The 26,716-nt window shown below is 38.2% G+C and overlaps 1 protein-coding gene across 2 annotated transcripts in view; it reads left to right on the plus strand.

The window, feature by feature from the left end:
• The window catches only part of LOC120302379 (TCDD inducible poly(ADP-ribose) polymerase), a 34,182-nt gene extending 9,504 nt beyond the window's left edge, over window positions 1-24,678 (plus strand). For both annotated transcript variants that reach the window (XM_039330632.1, XM_039330631.1), the window contains 4 exons: window positions 16,025-16,193; window positions 16,922-17,103; window positions 21,155-21,424; window positions 23,906-24,678. In XM_039330632.1, coding sequence (XP_039186566.1) covers window positions 16,025-16,193; window positions 16,922-17,103; window positions 21,155-21,424; window positions 23,906-24,353 — 1,069 coding nt within the window. In that variant the 3' untranslated portion in view covers window positions 24,354-24,678. The remainder of the gene's footprint in view (window positions 1-16,024; window positions 16,194-16,921; window positions 17,104-21,154; window positions 21,425-23,905) is intronic.
• The last annotated feature ends 2,038 nt before the right edge of the window (window positions 24,679-26,716 follow it).

Raw genomic sequence — 26,716 nt, forward strand, 5'->3', positions numbered from 1 at the left:
TTATATTAAGGCAGAAAAGAGTTTGGGTTTTCTATATTTCTTTGTCGGCCATGATTTACAGCCTAGATCTGGTAGCCGTATTATTTTATACTTAAGTACATTGCATTGATAGACAAAGGATAATTTCCTCACGTTTATGTGCATTCCTTCTATTCTTCAGTCAGCGGGAAAGGATGCTGGTTAAAAATGTTGCTGCCCTGATGAACTGTCTCAGTGAAAAGGCGGCAACTGATACTGCCTTTTCAGTTTTAATATAGAACAATTTAAGGGCAGCAAATAGTGTATTCTCCCATCAGCGTTTCCCTTTGTTGCGAACATAAGTAAATATACTGTACGTGTCCCAGGATAATTGTTGCAGGCTCCAATCTGAGTCGGTCACCTTTGGTCCCGATGACTGACTCAGACTGGACCTTGCAACATTTGCCTTCCAACCCAAGCTTCACCTGCTGAGTGGGAAGAACAACTGTTTAAATGTTCTAAATGTGTATGGGACAGCCAAAAATCTTCTGAAATTGCAAGAAAAAAAATTATTGAATTTGGTGAGAAAAGCATATTCTTTGGTGTCTCAAATAAGAATGGTACCATAGATTCCTATGCCTGAGGAGTGGACCCAAACACCCTTACCAATCCAACTTCCATCCCAAGCCCATGAAAAAAGTTGTACAGGTAGTCCTCAACCTACGACCACATTTGAGCCCAAAATTTCTGTTAAGTGAGACATTTGTTAAGTGAATTTTGCCTCGTTTTACAACCTTTCTTGCCACAGTTGTTAGTCACTGCAGTTGATAAGTTAGTAACATGGTTGTTAAGTGAATCTGGCTTCCTCATTGTTTTTGCTCACCAGAATGTTGCAAAAGGTGATCACATGACCTTGGGATACAGCAGTGTCATAAGTATGAACCAGTCGCCAAGCATCTGAATTTTGATCACATGATCACGGGGATGCTACAAAGGCCATACGTGTGAAAAACAGTCATACGTCATTTTTTTCAGTGTCGTTGTAACTTTAAACATTCACTAAATAAACTGTTGTAAGTCGAGGGCTACCTCTACTTGCGAGAGAATTCTGCTGACCTAGGATTTACTGCATTTACAGGGACCGATATTAAGTCCCAATGGGAATTAATTGTCTGGAAGTTGAGTCATAGCAACTAGACTTCTTGTTGAGTCAAAACGTTTCGCTACTTGTACAAGTAGCTTCTTCACTCTTCTTCAGTTCAGCTGAAGAAGCTACTTGGATAAGCCGTGAAATGTTTTGAATCAACAAGAAGTCCATTTGTCAGGACTCAGCTTCCAAACATCTCTACCTAGATGACTGAGAATCTTCATCGGCATATCCCAAACCTCGTAGGCTTGTAGGCTGCCAAGCTTCCCTGGTTTGTTCTGTTTAGGAAAAAAGGTGGAATTCCACAATGCAACACATCTTAAATATGTTCATATCTGTTCATCAAAACTATTTTGTGAAAATCTGTTTGCCCCCTTTTTAGGTTTTTTGAAATTTTTGCATATTATTGCCACTGAATATGAGTAGACAAGTTATATAATCTTGATGTGGAGAAGATTGGGAGCAATAGTGAAGCTTCCCAAGTATTTTACTTGAGATTTCTGGAGGAATGCTCTAAAAACAAATGAATCAAATTGAAATTTTTTAGCTATGTGAGTGTTTTTTCATTTGTCAGAAACCAAACACTTATTTGCAATAAGAACCTCATACCAACTGTCAAGCATAGAGATGATACAGTCATGGTTTTGGAATGTTTTGCTGCCTCAGGACATGTCACGATTAAAGGAAGCATGGATTCTGTTTTGAATCAGAATAATCGGCACGACATCTTCAGCTGATGCTGAAACAGAAGTAGTTTGTGGAGCAAGGCAAGGGTCTCAGATGAAGAAAAACAAATTCAGTCAGCATTTTTGAATAATCGGGTCAAAGCCCAGAGTTAAACCCATAGAAAGGTTATCACAGGATCTGAAATAAGCTAGATAATGCTAGAAAACTCTTAGATATTACAGAGTTGAAGCAATTCATTCTGGAGAAACAGGCCTAACTTTCTACATAGCCATGTGAGAGGTTATTAGTACCTAGAGGAAGTATCTGTTTTCTGGTAAGAATAATGCAATAATAATAATGTTGAATTGCCTTCTTTATAAAATAAAACAAGCACCAAACTTCGGGATTCTTTTTCTTCCAGGATCCACATGAGGTTTGTTGAAGAACATGGTCCATTGAATTTGCCATGAAATATCTTTTGGAGCAAACCCAAATTAATACTTATTTTACCAATCCACGTTATTATTTTTGCATACATCTAATACAGTGATTCTCAACCTTTCTAATGCCGTGACCCCATAATACAGTTCCCGATATTGTGGTGACCCCCAAGTGTGTGTGGCCACCAATAAGAGGGAGTAGGACAGCTAGGGAAAAGGGAAAAAAATGGCAGACAGCATGGTTTGGTGACTCCCGTGAAATGGCCATTTGACCCCAAATGGGGTCCCGACCCACAGGTTGAGAACCACTGATGTAATAGCTAAGTTTAAGTAACATGTCAGGATACAATGGGATTGGTTAATTTGTGACTTAGTACATGATGTGGTTTAGTTCGTAGTCCAGTGTTCAGATACCTGACCGTTCTGTTTGCATATTGTGAGAGCTTTGTTATTGATTTAAGTCCTATTATGATTTCATTATTTAGACATAGTAACATTAAATGAATTATGGTTTTCTCCTCTGGGTTTAATTTAATGTGTTTTATAAACTTAGCTAACGTACATTGGATAAGTCTAGAAAATCTGAACTTTTGAAGCCCATGCCAGTTTCACATGGAACCTTACATGTGGCCGCTGCAATCCAACTTTCCTGTCTGTTTTTCAGATGATGTTGTGTATCCTGGCAACTCAACATGGATAGTGGTATTTTTGAACCTGGCTCCTTTAGCATTTAGTTTGTGAGCTTCCTAGTTCACATGGTTACCACTCTGATTTGGCTAAAGCTATTAAAACTTCAGTGGACTATTTGCAAAGCTTGCCAGGAACAAGAAATGTCTAATTCAGCAGTTCTGAGTATCCAAGAGATGACAAGCTGCAGCCAGCCTTGGGTCGTAACCTGCAGGGGGTAGCTGTTCGTTTTTTTCCTTTGTTTTGAATGGTTTACATGGCACAGTGACCCATCACTGTGCTTGGTATCCATAATACCTTCATTGTTTGGTGCTTTAAGTCCATTCATGATTCTGGACCAATGGCTCATCCAGAGGCTAAAGAACAAGGTGCCCTACCAGTAGCTTGCTTTTCAGTTGATCTTACCCCCTGTATCTATTCTAAAACTTAAATTCAACATTGCATTCCTTTTTCTTTTCTTCTGCCAAACCTTGTTGGCAATGTAAGAAAGAATAAATAGGCATATGTACAGATAGGATGGATGTTGGGGGGGGGGGGAGTATTGAGCAGCTGCCATTAGCCTATGCCAGTTAAAGGGGACTTGTTTGTACTTGGGATCTCCCTCACAGCTGCTGTTCCTCTGTGCTATCACTTGCCTGGCTGATTGCCTTGTCCAAATATGCAAGGAGTGAAGTGATAAGTAGAGCACATGGCCTACTTGCATTGACTTTCTCTTTGGGCATAGAATTGTTTGGGGCCATGGAAGGAGAGAAGGGAATGGACTCTGTATTGATAAGGAATTGGGGAACAGAGAGTGGGGATAGCCATTCAGGTTTTCTTGCCCAAGCTCTCTTCCCCTTCCTTAAAATCTCCTTGGAATTGATAGTCTATGCTTATTGAAGTCTGTTTTCTATTGTTTTTACTTATAATTTTTAGGGGGCTTTTATAGAAGTTCTGCTTATATATGCTTCAAGTGGTTGTCCTTGGACTGCCAGTTGCATAACATACCGTATATGCCGGCGTACAAGGCGACCCGGCGTATAAGATGACCCCCGTCTTTATCGTCGAGCCGCATTCCTAGAACATCATCTTATACGCCAGAAACTACCAGTATTTCCGGCTTATAAGACGACTCGACGTATAAGATGACGACCCCCGTCTTTGGTGCCGATTTTAGCGCTCGCGGAAGTCGCCTTATACGCCGGTATATACGGTAGTACATTTTCACTTTTTACATCCGTGATTACTATGTAATATGGGGTCTTCTGGCAGTTGATAACATGCATACTTACATGGAAGTCAGTTCTTCTAAATTTAGAAGGATATATATTTTGAATAAATCTAATAGTTGTCTTTTAAAAGTTTAAAATCATTAAAATGGTTAATTCTAGTTAATTTTCTTCGACATTATTACAGATATATTTTTTTATGAGCTCAGACTGAAAAAAAAATCTGGCTGGGTTCTCAGGGAGGAACATCCTTTGATTGACAGTCTGTTGATCCTCTACTCTTCATCTGAAGCCATGTCTACAAAGAAGGATGGGAATTTTGCTGTGTTGTGAGAATGTGTTAAAAGGATGGACTGTGCTACTCTGTGGGTAGAATTTTAAATGCTCCATTACATACAAAAGCTTGGGGGGGGAATAGACTTAACATATCCATGTGTGTTTGTGTTAATTTAAAAAACCATGTCTGTGTGTTTAAGTTTAAAAATCATATTAAGGAAGATTCACAAGGTAAAATCCATCTGCTGCCTAGCATGGTACAGTTCATTTTATCATCTTCGCATTCTTGCATCTGATTCTTTTTCATGTGTGGGCCCAGTGCCATGTAAATAATTCCCCCTTGCATTTGGAACAGGAAGTTCAAAGGTTTTCTGCTAATCTGTTTTTCAAAACAGAATGTAGTGATTATATTTCTGGCACCATATAAAGGCACATAAAACTGCTCCCGTTGAATCAAAGTGTTTGCTATTTTAGCTGCAGGTGTCCTGATAGCTTATTTAAAAATAATTCTAGTACATAATGGAACTTATTTTTATTTGCATCTGTTGTATATAATATGATCAGAATCAGATTGTCATAGCTGAAAACTGTTGGCATTTTTCTTCACTTTCAACATGGATTGCAGATTATATTTTGATGTGGAAAGATGTCAGACTTTAAAAAAAATGCTGTAGCTTTTAAGTCAGTGTTCTTTGACTCCCCATATTTTCCTGGATATCAGAGTTTACCTAACCTGAAAAATTATGCAGGGTGATCTGTGTAGGTAGTCCTCAACTTACGACTGGTAGCTTAGTGGCTATAGCTTAGAGCAAAGGTCTCCAACCTTTTGGGCACCAGGGACTGGTTTCATGGAGAAAGGTTTTTCCACGGACCGGAGAGTGTGTGGTTTTGTGTGCTGCCTGCATGGGGCTTTGCTTGTTTGTGTGGACCGGTTGCTGGCATGCCACGGCCTGATACCGGTCCATGGACCAGGGGTTGGGAACCCCTGACTCAACCTCCAAAAGGTATTTGTGACCCAGTTCTGATGACTCAACCCCACAAAAGGTATTTGTGACCCAGTTCTGATGTGACTACATTCAGGTGCTTGACAACTAATCCTCATTTATACTTATTGGCAGCATCCTGTGGTCACATGATGGCAGTTTACACCATTTTTGCCAAAAGCTGGAATTTACTTCAGATTTTTGGCAAAAATGCACCATAGTAAACAGTGGGCCCCCTTCATGACAGTTTTGTTTGCTTAATGACCACTGATTCACTTAATGACCATGGTGATTTGATTAATGACTACCGCAGGGAAAAAAGTTTGTAAAATTGGGTCACTCACGTGATGACCCAGTTTGCAACCATCTTGACTTATGATCATAATAGACTGGCTCCATTATAGTCATAAGCTGAGGACTACCTGTACGCTGTTTCAGTGAAGATAACTTGCTATGAATCAATACAGATGAATTTGATTTCAGGTGATCTCTGGGCTCATTCTTAGAATTACATCAGTTATGTGCTTTGGCTGTGCCAAGACTAAAAGGATCAAAGATCTAAATGGGAGAAGCTTTGAATGATTATAGATATCTGTGATATGAGTCCCTGCAAGCTCATATGCTGTGTTTATACAAGAAACAAAGTAATTAGACTCTTTCCTTATAGATCTCAGAAAACTGAAAGACACATGTTAGAAGTGGTGGGGGTGGAATAGGTAACTATCAACACACTCCTATTTACTTCTGTTACTATGATGATAAGATTGGGGAAGCAGCTGTCACCTGGTTTGATCTAGGTCAGTCTGTTCCTTGTATAGTGGTAATAACTGCATGGCAGCCTAACAGGAAAATAAGGCATAGGTAAACGCAGCAATCTAGTTTAGCCTATTCAAGTCAGTTGTTCCAAGAAATTTCTGATTACTACCTGTGTTTTAGTTTCGTTAGCCATGAAGAGGGGGGAAAAAATCCTCCAAATATTTTTACATGTTTAAAAGTTTCCAAGCTCAGAACAGTACTTTGTATTCAAAGCAGTTTTGTTTCAGGTTTAGGATACTTCCAAAATTCTGGAAACAGGTAGTTTCACATTAAAAATGGGATAGGAAATTGGTTTGAATCAAACTGTTTTGCATATCACTATCAAATATGCTTGTGCTTGGCCTTTATATGGTAGAAATGAATACTGAGAATTTGTAAATTCACTCACAGAATGGTATCAGTTCCCATTTCCCTAAACAGTAGTAGTCCTGTAGTAGTTACAGTTGGATAGTTACCAGGAAGAGTGTGATGCTCATAGATGGTTCAAAACTAGTTATTTCCTGTCAGCCCAACTTTTCTCACAGGATTATTGTTCAGAAGATAAAATAGGAAATGACATTTTCTCCTGTTGTTAAGAATATAAAAATTAGGAAGATGTTTTGTGAACAAGGGTTTTTCATCCATATAGGCCCAGTCTTTACTAGATCTAAGCATTTCTTTCTTAAATAGAATTGCTTTCAATACAGGCAGTCTTCAGCTTACGACCACAAATTTCTGTTGTCAAACAAGACAGTTGTTAAGTGAATTTTGCTCCATTTAACGACCTTTCTTGGCAAGTTGTTAGGTGAATCACTGCAAAGTTAAGTTAGTAAGACAGTTGTTAAGTGAATCTGGCTTCCCCATTGACTTTGTCAGAAAGTCACAAAAGATGACCAGATGACACTGCAACCACCATAAATACATGCTACTTGCCAAGCATCCGAATTTTGATCATGGAGATGCTGCAATGGTCATAAGTATGAAAAACGATCATAAGTCTCTTTGGAAACAGGCTTTTTGTCAGTCTGTCACCTGTGATGCCTCCCCCAGTCTTATCATTTCCTTATTTTTGCACCTAGAAATGCAGATTGTGCAAACTATTCATGTTTCTAGAACTGTTATGGTCCTATAATCGGAATGCTTTTGGGATGGCAGGAGAGAACAAAATGATAGAAGTCCACGTCTCAAGTTTCAATTTGCCTTTTTTGTTATTTAATTGTAAATTGACAATTTCGGTAAAACTATGAAGATTTGGCTTTCCCCCCAAACACTGGAATAAGATGAGATGGCTGCACATCAGAGGTTTGACTTAGCACCAGATTTTTGTTTTAAATTTTTGTTTCATTTTTATAATTTTAACATGGCTTTTATGCTGTTTTAACTTTCAACTGGGAGCTGCCAAGAATTAGTTATAAAATGGGCTGCTACATACATCTTTTAAATACATAAATAAGAGTCACAAGCAAACTTGCAATTTGTCCAGAACCCAGTCTTTGTGGAGGGGATAAAGATTCTCGGCTTCTGCATAATCTTGGCAGAGATGTTGGCACTCAAACCTGCCCTGTGTTCCATATAGCAAATTGCTCAGTGTCCTGCTTTATGTTTTTTCAGTAGCCTGAAAGGAGGCATTGACTTCCACACACTCTCCTTCACTGAATTTCTTTAAAACTTCACAACTAGGAATAGCATTATATGTGAACTTTGGTTGTGTTGCGTGCATGCCTAGCTACTGTTGCTAAGCCACAAAGGGTTTGGCAAAAGAGGAACAAAGAGTTTTGCAGCCAGTTTCCAAGAGTGATTAAGCAAAACCTTGTTCTGCATGTGGTTTTCCTCCTTCCTCCCTTCTAACTGCAGGGCACACACCACTTGACCAGTGCTGATGAATCAGGGCATAGTCACTGAAGCAAAGCCTTAAATGATGGGGCACAGTATCCTCCTGTCTCCTGTCAGGAGCCTTTTAGCCAGGAGGCTGAAGTTAATGTGGTACATGGAAGCCGTTCATGGCATGATGAACTGACTCCTGTAGCCTGCCCTGTCTTTCTCAGCAAGGCATTCATTAATTGAATGTGAATGCTGCTTCCACACCCTCACCCTGTGTGCAGATTAGGAAAATCATGTCTGCAGAAGTTTCCATTGTGTAACTTGTGCATGGAAATCAACCTGAGGCTGGCTCTCTTCCACACACTCATTTCTGTGCCCTCTTGTGCAGTATCAACATATGATGCAAATGAATATTTTTAACTAGGAGAAATAGCAATAGTACTTAGACTTATATACTGCTTCACAGCGGTTTACAGAGTCAAAATATTGTCCCCAACAATCTGGGCCCTCATTTTACCAATCTTGGAAGGATAGCAAAGGAGTAGCAATAGCACTTATTATATACTGCTCCACAGTACTTTACAGCCCACTCTAAGCAGTTTACAGAGTCAGCATATTGCCCCCAACAATCAGAGTCCTTGTTTTACCAACCTCAGAAGGATAGAAGGCTGAGTCAACCCTGAGCCCGGGAAGATCGAACTCCTGGCAGTCAGCAGAATCAGCCTGGCAATATTGCATTCTTTTTTAAAAAAAAATTTTTTTTATTAATTTTCTATTATTACAATTCATTAGCGCTTAATGAACAATGTGTTGTCTGGGTTGATTTGTTTTGCTTAGTAATACAAGTTAAATTCTTACTCTCTATCCCGTTTTTCCAGCCATTGATAAAATAAGTTCCATGTTTGAAAATATTCTGTATCTTCTTTTTCTTTACCAACCTCGGAAGGATGGAAGGCTGAGTTAACCTTGAGTCGGTAAGGATCGAACTCCTGGCAGTCAGCAAAATCAGCCTGGCAATATTGCATTCTAATCACTGTGTCACAAGGGCTCCTGTCAAATGGCAACTCTTAGGAGGTTAGACACGCCGAAGTGTAGAATTTTTGTAGCTTTCATGGCATTGAGATCTCCCCTTTCGTGTTGTACTTTCTGCGTACTATCCACAAAAGTTCTGATCTTCACAAATCACTGTAAGGCAAGCTCATGGTATCTCCAGTGTTGTTACAGTAGGGAAGAATTGACATGATAATCCAGAATTCATTTGAGATTACGTAGATAATTTTGAGTCTACTTTTGAGCCGCCCAGAGTTATTGTGAGTTGGACAGCGTACAAATTTTAATAAATTATTATTGATATTATTGATAAAGGTTTATTCCCTTTTATATATTAATTAATTCAACACACTCACATTCTGTCTTAACATTTTGTAGAATTTATATAATTATTAAATAAATGTAATTATTCGACTACTGAGACATATACTTCCAGTAGCAAATATTATACAATATTAAAACTGATGAGCACAAGAACCTTGTCAGCTGATCTAATCATAAACCAGTTTGAGCTTGATCCATCTCTCAGAGGAGTCTAGTTAAGGTGCTAGATTCTCAACAGGATACAAATGCTGTAACCTGACTCTTGGAAATTACAATTTCAGCAATCAATGTGAGCTTGATTGTTCAGTTAATTAGCATATAAAAGGATGAATCTCTGTGCAGCCAAGTGTGAGGAAGAACATAGTTTGTTGTGTTAGCCCTTGTAAAGCCTACCCACCTCTAACTATTTAATGGTGTGTCTAGTTCTCCTTAGCTAGATAACTTGTTCCTAACTTACAAAAACTTAGGAGACTTGGTATAGTTGGACTGTATTACATCTAGACTAATCAGAACTGAGTTCAACATTTGAGGATTAAGTGTTGCTCAGCTCCTTACATGTTCACATGAAGTTGCTAAAAATTTCAGCAAAATTATTAGAAGCAATTTTGCTGTGCCACTTTTAACTTGACTTCTGGGTGATCTTGTAGAGATATCTATGAAGAATTCCTGTCAACAATATGGAAGTAGTTTCTTTGTTCTGGGGTATTTTTTCAACTTCTAGGCTTAGCCTACAGTTCTGGGGTTTCCCATCCAATTATTTGAATGTTCCAATGTTATCTTTTTTTTAAAGATCAAGCCTTTTTGATTAAATAAAAAAAACTCCCTTTAGTCCCTATTTGGAGTAGAGTCTGGGCAACTGAATGGAGCTGAGCATTTACTGGCTGGATACCTTCTTGACACCTATGTGGAGTTTGCGGCATATATTTTTTTCTTTGTGCCCTAGGAGAGAAACATCTGCTGCTACCTAGGATTGAACTCTCAACCTTCCAAGTGGGAGGCAAGCATCTTCCCCACCAGGCTCCCTTTTTGACTAAATGCTACGGCAATGATGGAGAACCTTTTAGAGACCGAGTGCCCAAACTGCAACCCAAAACCCACTTATGCATTGTCGGGTGCCGGGTGGGCGTGGCCCATTGGGGGTGTGTGGCCCATTGGCTGGTCGTGGCCCATTGGGTGCGTGTGGCTGCGGTGGTAACAGCAGACTGGGTGGGACTAAAAAGTTCAATCAGTCAATTCCAACTTTGCAAGATTTTTTTTTCCCATGAGAAGTCGAAATTGACTGATTGATTGAACCTTTTTTTTTTGCATATGGTGGCAGAGGCCTAAAGCGAAAAGGTTTTATAAAACCCGGCTGAAGGCCTAGGACTAGGGCGACAGCGCGCGTGCCCACAGAGAGGGCTCTGACTGCCGCCTCTGGCACCCGTGCCATAGGTTCACCACCACTGTGCTAGGGTTAAAATTCTGCCTCTTACAGAAATGGCTTTGATTCTTTTTTGTGAAATGCAAATTAATAAAACCAGTTGGAAATATTTTAGCTACTGGCAAGAAACAAGCTTGCTTAAAGAAGTTTCTTGCACTAGAGTCCAGTTCTGTAGATTTTGGAGCCCTCATCTTGAATAGCAAATGCAGTCTATGAGTGCAAAGTGTTACTTCTCATTTGCAGGGGGAATATGTGCCGTTTATTGAGTGGGGTTGATTGCAAGAAACTATAACCCATATTGAAACCTTTAGTAATAGTAGTCTTGCACACTTTAACTGAACTTTGAGATTCTACCCGACACAGATCTGTTTTGAGTAAGAACAAAGAAGGCAATGTCTTCCTCATAGGTTCCTCAGAAGTGGATTGGCCTTTTCAAGTAGCAAATTCACTAAAAGCAGATGCCATCTTCAGCACAGATCTACTGCAAAGTTTGGATGGAGAGTGTTTTAAAAACATCTCGTTTGATTGTGTGCCATTAGGTCATTTTCAACTCTTAGCAAGCACATAGATTTTCTTAATGATAGTCTATCCTAACTTGGTCTTTCAGATCTTCTGATGGTGCAGTCATCCTCACTGTAATTGAGTGTATCCCCCTCACTTATTGTATTTCTTTCCCCCTTTCCATCTTTAGAGCTTTCTCCAGGGAGCTGGATCTTGGCGCAATCAATTCTTCATATCCTGCTTCTTCAAAAACCAACCTTCACTTCCATAGAATTTCAGAAGGAAAACTGTTGCTTACACAGTTCTGATCTTTGTACGTAGAGATGCACCACAGCATTTGAATATATTTCCCAAGGCATTCATGACTGTTCTACTCTGTGGTGTATTTCTTGACTGTTTATTTCTTTACTGTTGATGGTTGATCAACAATAGAAGCCATCTACCACTCCATTGTCAGTTCATTGTCAGTTCTTCATTGTCAGTTCTAAGGCTGGTTGTTCTACTTATTGTCATTAGTTTGGTCTTTACCTTTAGTTTTACTCCCCATTTTTTAAACGTATCCCTTGGTTTTTATTGCTAGAGCTGGCAGATCTTTTTCATTCAACTATCAGGGTGGTAAGAACAGCGTAGTGTTTGTGTGTGTTTGTAATCTGTTATAGAGGCTTTAAAGTGAGTTGATGAACTTTAGCACAATTTTGCATGCCTTCTCCTGCAAAGCAAGCTGAATTCAACCCTTCCTTTGATTGAGGCTGATTTAGAGATGCTGTATGTCTTTTATAAGGTACATTAAGAACAGAATGTGGCTGTAGAGACAAAAGTGATAAGTTCATCATATGTTGTTATTGTCCTTAGAGCTCATACTGGGGAATCTTTGCCACTTCATTTCCCAGTCCACTTAATAAAGAATCTTACAAATCTTCCTCTTGCCCTACCACCATTTCATTAAGAGTAACTGGAAAACATTCTTATAATCCACAAAACAGGAGTATATTTAGACTGTGCATCCTTAGCAATTTTTAAATCTTATTTTCTTTCCCAGGGACCTTTTAAACTAAGGTTGAGTGCTGTGTTTCAAAGGAGCCATACAGTAAATGTGGTGAATGACTCCATGCTCTGGTAGTTGCCATTTAGTACATCTGGAAGGCACAGGAAATTGCAAACAAGAGCCATGTGGCAATACAGAATTTGAATTTTGAATTTCTAAATCACCATGCAGTTTCAGATGCACATGTGCACAGCCACCAGCCTAATTCCTTTCAAAGTAAGCAACCATATGTAAAACACAGAAAAGGAATGAGAAGTAGTAATTAGAATAAATGATTAGAAATTTTTTAAAAAATAGCTAAATTTGTTTACACCATTTATTATAGATCCCCATACATTTCTGTTCTTATAACTCATCCTTCCTTTCACTATGTTCATACTCTGCTTCTTAACTTGCGATTCAAATTGTCTGTTTTTTCACTTTATATAAGTAAGAAAAGTGTGCTTATGAAATTAATGAATCAATCCAACAAAAACAGTTTTAAGTGTTGTCAATTTATCTCCTTGCCCACAGTGGGATTGACATAGCTTCGGAAGTCATTAGCTCTTTGTGAGTGTATAGCTGCCCCTATCTATGGTGGCGCACGGGTTAGAATGCAGTATTGTAGACTAATTCTGCCCATAGCCAGAGGTTCGATCCTGATGGGCTCAGGGTTGACTCAGCCTTCCATCCTTCTGAGGTTGGTAAAATGAGGACCCAGATTGTTGGGGGCAATATGCTGACTCTGTAAATCGCTTAGAGAAAGCTGTATAGCACTGGGCAAGTCTAAGAGCTAATGCTAATTACTATCTTCATAGCTGTTGTTTGATATGCACTCTTTTATGAGGTTGTTATAGAAGGGAGACGGGAATCAAGTCATACAAAGATTTGAACAAATACGGTACTCACAGTGAGGCTGGAAGATTCAAATAGATAAGTGTGTCTCTGAAATGCTATCCATCTGGAATCTGGTAGGTGAAGTCCTCTAAAGGAGAGATATCTGAGCCTGAATATGTTATCGAAATTTTTTAGAAAAGTAAAAAAAAAATGATAGAGCCATTTGATTTTTTATGCTTTCCTATGATAAATTGAAAGCACAAAACTTTAGAGTCTCCAAAACAAATTTCTGAATTAAATCTGAATTAGGTAGTTCTCAAACAGTCCCAAGTTAAAGCTAAAGGTTTCCCCTGTCCAGTCATGCCTAACTCTAGGGTTGGTGCTCTTCTCCGTTTCTTAGCCAAGGGAGCCAAGGTTGTCCGAAGAATTTCCATGGTCATGTGACTATATGCCGAGGCACATGGAACAGTGTTACCTTCCCACCAAAGTGATACCTCTTTATCTACTTGCATTTGCATGCTTTCAAGCTGCTAGATGGGAAGGGGAGCCCCAAGTTATCTTACTTCAGACTTATTGAAGCAGTATCCAATTGGGGAATATCTGTACTAGAAAACACTCCATAAATTTTCCTGAAAACTCCAAGAATTATTGCCCCCGTTAAAAAGAATTGTAGATGAGCTCCCAGAGAGAATACTTTGCTTCCCATAATATTATGAGAAATAACATTTTTTTAAAAAAAAAAGTCTTCCTTTGCCTCTAAGGCTTTGGGAGCTTAAATTGTAAGAGGACAATATAAACTGCAGCTCCCTTGGGATGTGCAGGCAATCAATACGTATCATACTCACAAAAGCAGTTGTCAGATTGAATTCAAAATGCGATGAGTTTATTAAAACAAATGTCACATTTGGGTATTTCTCCATCTAAATTGACTGCCAGCAAATGGGACAATGAAATCTTGGTGTGGATTTCTGTTCTTAGTCTTCCATGATTCAAAATGAAAGCATTTCTGTTAATACTAAAACAGATGCAATGTTAGAAAAACATTGTAATAGTGAGGCAAAATCTATTCAAGTGTTACTTGAATAGTGTGCTACTTTTCTTTATTTCTTAATGAGTTCTTATAGTATGTTTTTATAAGAATACAAGAAAGTGGTCTATGGAGTAAACTGTGGAGTTTTGAAATGTGATACTTTTCCTCCTGCTGTTCCTCCAAGGATCCCTTTCCCATCCTATTTAATCTCCTAATAAATTATCTACCTCTGACAGATAGACACTGGGTAATGTGATTTTGATTAGCATTATGTGTAAACCCAGTAATGTTTCTTTAAGTAGTGCCTTAAGTGTCTGTGTTGTATATGAAACAAGGCAGAATGTTCACCCCATTGACTTTGTGCAAAGTAGGAATAGTCCTTGGGTTGGTAATGAAGAAAAAGAGAAAGGCCCATGGATCTGTAGCAGACTACTCATGACAAAACAACTTATCTTACACCTGGAGGAGGCCATATAATTAGGAAGTTGGAAAGGGTTATTTGAACCATGAATTCTATGCTCAGTGCAAAAAATATGGAGTAGTTGTCTTTTGCCCGTTTCTGTTTTACAAGGAAATGATGACTTACTGCAAATAAACAATGGTACCATAAAATATCTTGTTATCTTCCACTTGCTGGAGTTCTCGCTAATAACCAAAGAAGCAATCACACCTATCATTAGAATTTCCATAGCAATGCAGAATAAGGAGAGACCAACACAGCCAACACTGGAAAGTACACAAGAGTTGTATTTAGTCTTGGATAGTTCTATCCCCATTTCTGGAGATCCCCAGCTTATGAATGTGCTCTGAAGAAAGGAACAGTTTGTTCATTTGTTTGTTTAATTTAAAAATATCTCCACCTGTTGCAGGCAGTGTACAACATTTTAGTAAATAATTTAAATGTAATAAAATATGTGATAATATAAAACATAAAGAACCTTTATTATTAGAAGTAGTTCAACAATATTATCATAACATCTTAATTATTGTCAGTAGCTAAATTCCTACAAAACAAGCATTGCCTTGCATTCACTGTATATGCATAAATCCATCTGGGATTTATCGCAGTGGTGATGATAAAGGGGGTAGTCTTTCAATGCCGGTCAAGTAATCAAAGAAGACATATTAAATTCTAGCTGGTCTTGGTTTTGGATGGTGGTGCTGGTGGTTGTATATTTATCGCAGCATAGTTTATATTTCTTGGTCTCAATAGCTCAAATTATAAGAACAAGCCTGCAAAAATGCAGACTTATGGGGCAACAAAGAGATTTAAAAAAAAACTCTACATCTTTATTCAGATGATCATCTAGAGCAGGGGTAGTCAACCTTGACTCTTTTATGCCAAAGTTGACTACCCCTGCTCTAGAGGTTTTCAATTCAATCTGATAGTCCTACAAAATATCTCCATTTGTTTTTCCTTGTTTCTGCCCATATTCTGTTCAGTTTCCAGATCAAATTAAGAAAGGCAGATAGGAAAGAATAGATAATGTGTATTATTAAAATAAAAATTACCAGAAGAATGGAGCATGGAAGGACTGAAGATTTTTGTGGAAGATTTATATGTCTACATAGAAACTGTTGGAACATCCTAATTAGTAATATACTTCTTGCAGATCTGTTTGAAGCAGAAGCTAAGCTAAATTAAAGCTCCAGGGCATGGAGAGTTGAGGGTTGATTAGGGGATTAGAGAATAATGGGAAACCTATAGTTAGTTATTTCTATGCATTTAAGAACTAGTTTACTTTGGCTTTCAGTCCCAGAAGGCAGCGCTTGTAAAAATAGTACTGCTGATATAGCTTTCAATCCATTTCTGAACAAATGGAGGAACTGAACCTTTTGGCATCTTCTCTTCTTCAGAGGTCAGGAGTTTTTAGTAGACCTGAGTGCCCTGACGTTTTATGATACAACTGAGTTTGACCGGTTGAGAAGACTGTCTACACCTGTCTGCACAAGTACTGACTCCAACTATTATACAATCTGGAAATATTTCTGCAGGGATCACTTTGGCTGGAGAGAATATTCTGAGGTAATTTTCCTATCGCTGGGGTAATATACTGGGTTTGGTTGTGGAAATTTGCTTTGAAATTACTACTTAGTCAGGAAACTTACTCTAACTGGGTTTCTGCAACATGTTTAATCAGGTCAGTTAAAGACCGAATGGTTGCGTTTGTACTTCATGCTAGGCTTAGTTAGCCTTATAACATGACTTCTTTTTGTGGCATAGTGAATTGTACAAACTCAGCCCCTTTGATTGGTCTTAAGAGCCTTGAATGCTTGAAGGTGCTGTCCAGAGAACAGTAATTTTCTTACTACAGAAATAAGGAATGTGCTCAAAGGATTTACATACATACATATTATATTCATTTATTCATCTACTTCCTTGTATGAAGAAAGTGAGACTTTCAGCTAAAGTTGAACCAGGCTCTTTCAAATTTACATGTGGCATTTCATTTGTTAGGGAAATGTAATTCCCAGCATCCAGAGAAAATATCCTGGGTTGGGGTTGCTTTGATTTCAATGGTTTTAGATCTAGATGTCTTATCATTAACTTAAGGCTTGTTGATTTGAGTGGGTCTGTCCTACCTATGAGCAGGTCATTATGTATGATTCCATTTCTATTAAAATTAGTAAGAAAGCTTGGCTGTGTTTGAAAGGAGGATGGAAGTATTACTCAGGTTACTCTGAGTAATTCTACAAAATAAAAAAGTTGAACATGAAATAGATTTAAGTGATTTTTTTTTAAATTTCAAACAGCCTGTAGTACGACTGATAGAAGAAGCCAACTACCGAGGGTTGGCAGAGGTCCGATTTGTTACATGGCACAATCGTTACATCCTGAACATTAAAGATGGCTTCCAGCAAAATGCGTGTGTTCGAAGAGAAATCAAGAAGAGACCTCTCTTCCGCTCCTGTGTGATTCTCATGCCATTTTTGCAGTAAGCATTGCAACCTTTCTTGTATCTCTTGGGGTCCTCAATAATAACCATGGGTGGTGGCACAGGTATACAATATAAATTGATTATGTAGCTTTAATGCGTTTTTTATCTTGGTCATAGTGTTAGCCGATTCTTTTGTTTTTTGTAAAACATCGTATTCTTCCCTCCTGGTGCTTACATACAGCTAAAAGCTGCTGCCAACAACTAAAACCAAAACAGCATCAATAAACAAATAAACAATCTATTCCTCCATCATGCACGCACAAACGCATACTCAACATAATAGAAAGAGACACATAGAACAGACAGTGGCTTTGTTAAATGTTCTTCTAAAACCACAGATAGTCCTCATTCAAGGTTTACCCATTCAGTGAGTGTTCAAGTTTACAATGGCACTGAATGAGGGTATTTGAGGGCAGTCCTTGTGGTTATGGCCATTGCAGCATCCGTACAGTGACATGATTGCAACTTCACAATTAAGACACCACAGCATCCCACAGTCGCATGAACTGCCATTTGCTATCTGCATTGCCAGCTTCAAATAGGCAAAGTTAATGGAAAAGCCAACAGGAGGTCACAGATGGTGATTGCTTGAGTGTAGGTACTGCAATCATGCAGAATTCAACAGGGGCAGCCTGAACTGCTGTCATAAGTTGATATGATCATATGATGTCATGCCTTACATCCACATTTGGACTGCAGATGCCAACAACTCTGCCTGGCAGCCCTCTCAGATGTCTTTCTTTTAACTGTAGATACTAATTGCATTGGTTTCTGTTGTGGAAACACTGGACTGAATTGGGCTCCTGTTTTCTTCCCTCTTTTTTCTATTAATTTCTATTAATCCTCTCTCTTTAAATGATTCTTCTCCTTTGACTAGCTACTAATCTGATTGGATTGTACAGGCTACACAGTTTTCAGTTAAGCTAAAGGCAACAAACTAGCTTGAACATAACTTTTTTTTTAATAAGGGTAGAATTGCACTAGCTTTACACAATTTGCTTTTGTTAAATTGGCAAAACTATGCAGCTACAAATGATTTTAAAAACTTGTAAAATTTTGATTTTAATAGACAAAAACATTTGAGGAGCTCTTTTTTCTGCATGGGCTGAAAAAGGACTTCCATTTTCAAGTCACTTTCCAGTTCTTAGCAGTTTCTCCTGGTGTTTTTAAAGTTTGTTTTCTGTTTTGTTGGGAATGAGGCAGGTTGGACTGCTGAACAGTTCAATGTAGAAGTGAGCAACCTGCAAATATTCTGGAAACATGACCATATATATTTTGACAAAATTACTGTGTGGCATACACTTATTTTGGAATCGAATCCTAATTCTTTGGATGGCTTTGCTTATAACACCATTGGCTGGATCCAGTCAAATTTGTACTCAAGTTCCCTTTAAATTCCTTTGAAAAACTGTTTATATTTAGCATGAACCACATTGACTTTGAAAGGACCAAAAATGGAGTTGACCTCATCTGGATCTAGCTCTTTCTGGTGCATTATTTGCTTTCTAAGAGCTAGTTAATAGGTATTTGGAATTGCCGTAGTTCAGCACATATACTGTTTATAGCTCTATTGAGAGCATTAGATTTAAAATAAATGGATTAAAAATAGTTTCATTGTTGGTGTCTACCATTGATCATCCAACCAAAGAGAAAATGTGGTTATTTTTAAGGAGAAAATTGCTGATCTTTCAACAAGCATCAATTAGTTGTGATGGGGGGTTTTAATTACTGCAGCAATTTGCTGGGAGACAAACTCTGCCAAGCCCTCTACTTCCAGGAAATTCCTGACCTTTCTCTTGTCTAGGAGACAAGAGAGATTAGCCATTCTTTGTTTGACTTAACCAATAGGGGAAGAGCTAATAGAGAATGTAAATTTGAGCAAAAGTGACCAAGGAATATTGAAATTCCATTTAGAATGGGACACTAAGCAGAATGCAATTAAAGGTGCAAATTTTAACATACACTGATCAAAACAAGGATTAATAGGATTATATGACAGCAAAAGGAATGAGGAAAGGGAATTCAAGATGGGTAGGAATGGGAATTCCTAAAAATAACATAACTAAAAATTCAGTTGGTGACAAATAATAATAATACTTACAATGGAAGAAAATAAGGTAGCTATAAAGTGAATATCTGGAAAAAAAAAACCTGGGTGTTTATGCATATACGGTATAAAGGAGCTTGAAAGAAAAATAGGTCACCAAAGGCAACAATATGCAAGTAGCCCAAATTTGTAGAGATCGGGTTAAGATAACTAAAATTCAAATATAAGGTACCCGTAGGAAACATGTTAATAACAACTAAGAGTACTTCATCAGATACCTTCTAAATGTAAGAAATATGCATTCCACCAAATAGTTAGTGAAACCTAGTTGAGGAAAGAATCTCTCTCAGTTTGGGCTTGACAGAAATGTAAGTGAGAGTATGTACTGACTTAAATGAAACAATTCCTTCTAGGTCAGAGATACTTACATTCTAGGATACAGAAGTAACTTGACAATAGTCTGGTCAAAAATCTATAAAAGGAGCATGGACAGAGTTCAAAATAACACAAACCTGGGAAAGGAAAATATATTCCTGTCTTACAAAATGAGAAAAGGAAGGATAGAAGATATGGACTATCAATCAGTCTGACATTGCTATATGGGAAGATCCCAGAATAGGTCATAAGAGATAGATCTGTAAAAATTATGCAGAATTCAGCATGGATTTCTGGGGAACAAATCTTATTTTCAGATTGGGGAACTTCCTTAGTTGAGGGAAGGCTGTGGAGATAATAAATCTAGACTTCAGCAAAATATCTGACAAAGTGCTCATGACATGGTTTAGCAAGAATGGGATGGAGGGTATATTTATTGATTGGATTTGTAGCCAACATGAAAACTGTATTAAAGAGTAAGTCATCAGTGGTTCTTCATCAAATTGGTATGCCTTGCAGTTCAGTTCAAGATACAAGAGTCTTAAGTATTTTCATTAATAACTTCAGTGAAGAGATAATGCTTACCAAAGTTCAGATAACAGAAAAGGATCACTAACACATTAGAAGACCAAAATGTTCAGCACCAAGGTGAGAGATTAGAGCAGTGATGGCGAACCTTTTAGAGACCGAGTGCCCAAACTGCAACCCAAAACCCACTTATGCATCGTCGGGTGCCAGGTGGGTGTGGCCCATTGGGTGGGTGTGGCCCATTGGGTGGGTGTGGCCCATTGGGTGGGTGTGGCTGTGGTGGTAACGGCAGACTGGGTGGGACTAAAAAGTTCAACCAATCAATTCCAACTTTGCAAGATCTTTTTTTCCCCCTCAAGAAGTTGAAATTGATTGATTGATTGAATCTTTTTTTTTTTTTTTTTTTTTTGCACACAGCAGCAGAGGCCTAAAGCGAAAAGGTTTTATAAAACCCAGCTGAAGGCCTAGGACTGGGGCGATGGCGCGTGTGCCCACAGAGAGGGCTCTGAGTGCCGCCTCTGGCACCCGTGCCATAGGTTTGCCACCACTGGGTTAGAGCATCATTTCTTTTTCTCTTAGCACCCTTCTCACTTTTAAAAATTATGGAGGAACCCCAAACAGTTTTTTGTATGGGTTATATTTATCAATATTATTGGTGGTATTAAAAATTAATATTGTAATAAATAGTATTTAATAGTATTAAAATTAAAATTGATGTATTTATTGAATATTCATTTATAAGATCATGTAAAAATAACAACCCATTAGATATTAGCATAAATAAAACATTTTTCATGAAAAGTCCCTCTATTTTTTTGACAAATAAAAATAAATAATGAAAAGAGTGATGTGTTTTAAATTTTTGCAGCTATCTTCAATATCTGGCAAATTGTTTTTATTTTGCAGACCCCTGAAAGGGTCTTGGAGGACTCCCAGGAGTTCTGGAACCACGGTTTTAAGAAACACTGGATTAGAGAAATGGACTGAAAATAATAGATTAAGAGAAAGAAATCAAATGTGTAGGTTTGCAGTAGGGTTGGTTGACTTACAGATACCCTATTGATTCCTTTTCTTTCATTTCTCTCCAAATTTCTCCAGGACACTTAGTGGCAACCTGGCAGTGCCAATGACAGAATCTATCCCATCACAAGTTTTATCCCCAAGTGCTGTTACCTCTCCCAGTTTCTATCCAGAAACATGGATTAGCATGGACCCGGCTCAGGACTTTATCCAAGTGCCTGTTTCAAAGGAAGACAAAAGCTACAGAACCATTTATAATCTCTTTCATAAGACTGTGCCTGAGACCAAATATAAAATCTTGAAAATACTGCGAGTTCAAAACCAGTTTTTGTGGGAGAAGTACAAGAGGTAAGTTAAGATCAGATAAATAATCTCCTGTTTAACTTCATTATTTCACGGTTTTGGGACAGGTGGGACAATAATAGTGACATCTCTTGAAAATGATTTTTTTTTTTTACTGCCAATGCCTTCAACAAAAGAGCCAGTATGGTCTAGTCTAGTGGTTAAAGTACCAGGCTAGAAAGTGGAAGTCTGAGTTTTAGCCCTGCCTTACCCATGAAAGCTTGCTGGGTGGCCTTCGATCAATCACAAACACTCATCCCAGCTGATAAGGATTGTTGCTTGGGAGGAAACTAGGAGGAGAAAAGTTTGTTGGATGTGTTCGCTGCCTTGAGTTATTTGTAAAAATAACAAAAGCGGCATATAAATTAAATAATTAAAGAAACCTTGCTTCTTAAATTGGGTAGTTGCTGCACCACCTTATATATTGGCCTAGATGTCTATGAAGAGTTTGTCCTTAGAAACACAAACAAGGACTTCAGCTACATTGGAGTGGAAAAAATTGCAGGCAGAAACTGCCTGAAGGGAAATTTGAGGAATGACCATTGTTGTGTGCAAATCATTCAGAAGGAGTGCCGCCTAGACAGAAAAAGTGGTTCCTGCTTTGCTGAAAGCTACCCTCTGAACTAAAACCGGCATCTCTTTTTCAACCTATGAAAGAGGCCTTTTGTTGAAGCACCAGCCTTCATGATGAACAGCTGTTTTGTTTGGCCTGATTGAATTTGAATAGAGCTTCCTGGCTTCTCTCGTTTTGTTAAGTTGGCACCATGTTTTAGCTTCTAACCCAAAACTGAGAAGAGCAGAAATGCCAGTGATATATCCTACAAATAGAGCTACAAAATCAAATTTTATTTGCTTTTTTCCCCCTGGAACATCACCTCTATATATTGTACTGTATGCTGATAGTAAAAGTACCATCTGGGATGGGGGAAAGCTAGCGTTTTCTATTAAAAAAAAAACAACCCACTAAAGTTAATTAATGTTATGGTAGAACCAAATATTCTAGTTCCCAGCTTTCTCTCTGAAATGTTACAGATTAGCAACTTATAATTGTTTTCTAAATCATATTTGACTATTTTGTCCTTAAGAAGAAAGGCAGGTGGTAGACCCAGGAGACGAGTTTTGCAATGCTACTATTCTGGCATCTTATAATTAGGTTCTGTATTGCTAGAACCTTTCCCTGTTTCATTTAAGCCTGATACAAACATGACCTGGCATTGTTTTTCTTTCTGCCACGTCGCAATGGAGTTGCCTCCCTCTCATTCCCAGCCTACAAGTAAGGCAGGTCTACAAGTAGTCTTCAACTTATGACTGTAATTTAGCTTGGAATTACAGTTGTTGTCATACGTCAAGCACCCACATGACCAGAAGTAATTTTCTGCCCTTTTTGCAGCAATCATTAAGTAAATTGATGTTAAGTAAACCCCTTCCAATGAATAGGCCTTTTTTTTTTTTTTGCAGAAGCCAGCAAACAAAAAAAAATCATGCTTCACAATCACATGACCACAGAAGGCCAAGGCCGATTGTAAACTGACCTGCCTGACATGCAATCACTTGAATGTAGAGGAGCAGCCTGATCATTTATGACAGCTAAAGTCCTTTTTGGGCCCTAAAGCATTCATTCCATGGCCATCATAACTTCAAATGGTCGTAAAACATTTGGTCATTAAGGGACAACTACCTGTACACCATCTTTAGCTTTACTAATGTGAAAGTAGTATTTCCCCCTTTAAACTGAATAGTATTCACAGAGGCTGCAAAGCATGTAAAGACTTATGTATACTTACCCATTAAGTAAGTCTACACTTCCCTTTTAACCCAAGGCTGCCATGTTTGGTGTCATTTTGCTTCCCTAAAGAGTTGCGCTATATTAGGGATCTAGGAGAACTGTGCAGTGGTGCTAGACCTCTCAACCATGTGCAGTATGACTGCTTTGGTCCCTCCTGAAAAAGAAATCATGGTGCTTTGAAATTTAACAGCCTTAATTTTATCTAACTCAGGTGATGACAGAATGGGATATAGAAAGAGAAGCTCAGGAAACAGCTTAGGCATGGCAAGTACAGGCCAGTAGTAATCATTCTTGTTGCAAGACTGTGATTAGTCTTGTTGGCAGATGTCATTCAACAGAGAAAACTAGTGGAATCAACCAATTCCTTTGGTTTTTCACATTCTGTGTATGCAAAGATCAAGCAATACTATTTGGCAACAAATCAAAACAGGCCCAAAGGAAGCAGGATACGTAAGCATTGGCAATAGGAATAATGGTTAAGGATAGCTAAGAGCACTAGATAAGCAATGGGGAAAGCAAGTCACCCAGTCCTCCAGATATGAATCGAGGACAGCTTTGGAGATGATTTCAGGCAAAGACATACCACTCAAAGCTCCAGGGTCTACAAAATGTCTTGCTCTTTTTAAGTTCCATTAGGCAGACTTTAACATTTAGGAATTTGAAAAGATATACCTATATATGTGTCTGTATTTCATTTCCAGGAAAAAAGAATACATGTCTAAAAAAATGACTGGGTTAGACAAGATTATGAATGAAAGACATTTGTTCCATGGGACCTCCCAAGACGTGGTAGATGGTATCTGCAAGCACAACTTCGACCCTCGGGTATGTGGGAAACACGCCACCATGTTCGGGCAAGGCAGCTACTTTGCTCGGAAAGCCAGTTACTCCCATAATTTCTCCAAGCGTTCACCCAAAGGGATCCACTACATGTTTTTGGCAAAAGTACTGACCGGAAAATACACAGTAGGGAACCACACCATGAGAAGACCTCCACCTGTGAACCCTGCCAGCATCACCAGTGATCTGTACGATTCCTGTGTGGACAACTACTTTGAACCACAGATTTTTGTCATTTTTAACGATGACCAGAGTTACCCTTATTTTGTTATCCAGTATGAAGAAGTTAGTAACACTGTTATCATCTGAGAAAGACAGAGCAAAATAATTTCCACTGGTAAATTATTGTTGTTAATGGACTTTAATCTGCTGTTTGTAGAATGGACCCCTTTTTGGGAGGGGAGAAGAAATTCAGTTTTAGAAGGAATCCAGTTTTGGAAGTTTTAATAAAGGTATTGAGGAAAAGGGAGGGAAAAATGACCTTTTTAACAAACAAAAAAAGGAAAAATAATCCTGAAAAGACCAACTGTGCAAATTGTAAATATTTTCCATTGTTTATAGCTAAGAAGAAAAAACTGTGCCTTTTGTTACAAACACTATTTATGTTAGTAAATTTAATGTTTTAAAAACTTAATAGTGTGATCCAGTAATATCTTGAAAACTTGTAATTTGTCTGTCTTGAATGCTTGCTGTTCTGAAGTTGTCAGAACTTCTTATCTGTCTTCTTTCTTGGGCTTTTGGAGGTACTTGATCCTTTACTGTGAAATGCTTCACTTTTGAATTGTATTTCGAGAACACGTGTGGCTACTTCACAGCTCTGCACCTGTAGAGGTATCTACTGATAATCTGCCCAAGTGCAATACATTATCTGCTTCCCAAAAAGGAACAAGGTTGGGGATTCAGTTCCTCCTACAGAACTGAATATATCAGGAAGGGAAAGCCAACTGGTTCATACAAACACTTCATTTTCTCATGGCTCCTTTCCCTCTATCTTAAGTGTTCAACAGTTGGGGTTTTCATGAATGAGAAGAGATTGCAAAGAGATAAAGACAACAAAATGACATTCTTAGGGAGATGAAACAGTTGATTTATACTTAGAAAGGGTTTGTTTTCCTGTTTTTCTTTTTAAAAAAAATCCTTTAGGACCATGGAGGTTTTTGAATGGGAACACATAAAAGCATGTGTGAGATGTAAACCTAATTTCAAGTTCATTGGATAGCAGCTTGCTTGACAGTGAGTCCATGTGGAAACAAGTTGCATGCCTTGCTTACATGTAATACCCATATCTTTCTGCTAATTTTACCAATTGGTAATGGCCCTAATTAAGAAGTAAGTGTGGGTCTATGCACAAGCAACAATCATTGCTTTAATATCTACTGGAAAGCAGCAGATTGTGTGTGTGTGTGTGTGTGTGTGTGTGTGTACATGCATATATTCATAGGAAAAAGTGTTTGGTCTCTGAAAAGCATAAACTATATGCATTCTGCTCAACTGAATCTATGCTGGATTGAAACTTTTGCACCATGACAGACAGTATCCTATAAAAATATGAATATAAAAGAACAGAATTGAGATGAAGGAAAAAAGATCCCATGTGGCTTAAGCTCCAAATTCAGCCAATTCATTTATTTTTTTTAAGCCCTTGTGTGTTTTAACTTTTTTTTTTAATTGTTCTGATTTTCCTTTCTCTCCCAATATTTTGTCAAGCTACTCTTCCTGTGTTATCTAGAATCTTATCCGGCTTTTCGCAATGAAAGAGGATAGCTGCATTGAGATTGCCCAAACCTCTCCCTTGCCTACTTGGGTAATGCATTTCTAGCTGTCCCCTAAATTATTCAGTTGCAACTGTAATGTTTCAAGGATTAATCCCGCTTCTTTGGCATGCAGGTGTTAAGCTGTAGGGATTTGCCAAGATGCATTGAAAAGGGGTCTGAAAAATAAAAGCCTACATTTTAGATAATTTGGTACAAAATACTAAAGCTTATCCATGCAAAACGAAATTCCATTCTTGGAACTCAAGGTAAGTCCTGAACCTTTAACCTTTAAATGATGAAAGGAAAATCTCACAAACTGCAAGGGGCCAGCATTTGGCAATAGCTATATTTTTAAAGAATGTCTCTAGTGTTACTTAGATCCAATTATTTGTAGTCAGAAATAGCCCCCTGAACAATAAATAAATGCAGGAAGCAGCCCAGTGCTGTTTGAAGTTGTCCCTTGCTAGAAGTCAAAGGTAAATTGGATGTTAGAAAATGAGGTGAGTAAATAGAATAATTTGACAAAGAGGGTTTTGTGATAGCCATCGTGGTTAGACAACCCTTCTCCCTCCAACAGCCGTGTTGTGAAAATTAGCTTGCTCTCAAAATTCCAAGTTTGACACATTGTCTTCTCACCTGATCTTTTCACTATATTTCATGGAATTAAATTCCACAGTTAACATGACTCTGGCCATCCTCAGCATTTATTGGATCACAGTGGCAGGTCATGGCATTTTCAAGAGCAAGAGAAAGAGAGAAAATATTCATTATATTAAATAGAACCAAACGTCACTCTTTTTTTTAATGACATGATAAATGCACACTTTTGTACCAAAGTTGCTTATTTCTACTTACTTGAGAACTCATTGTGAGCATTATGGTATTCATAGTTGTTAGGGAAACTATGTATATCACATT

This window comes from Crotalus tigris, unplaced genomic scaffold (assembly GCF_016545835.1).
Source record: "Crotalus tigris isolate CLP2741 ecotype Arizona unplaced genomic scaffold, ASM1654583v1 scf7180000024430.1745191, whole genome shotgun sequence".
In the NCBI taxonomy this organism is placed as follows: domain Eukaryota; kingdom Metazoa; phylum Chordata; class Lepidosauria; order Squamata; family Viperidae; genus Crotalus; species Crotalus tigris.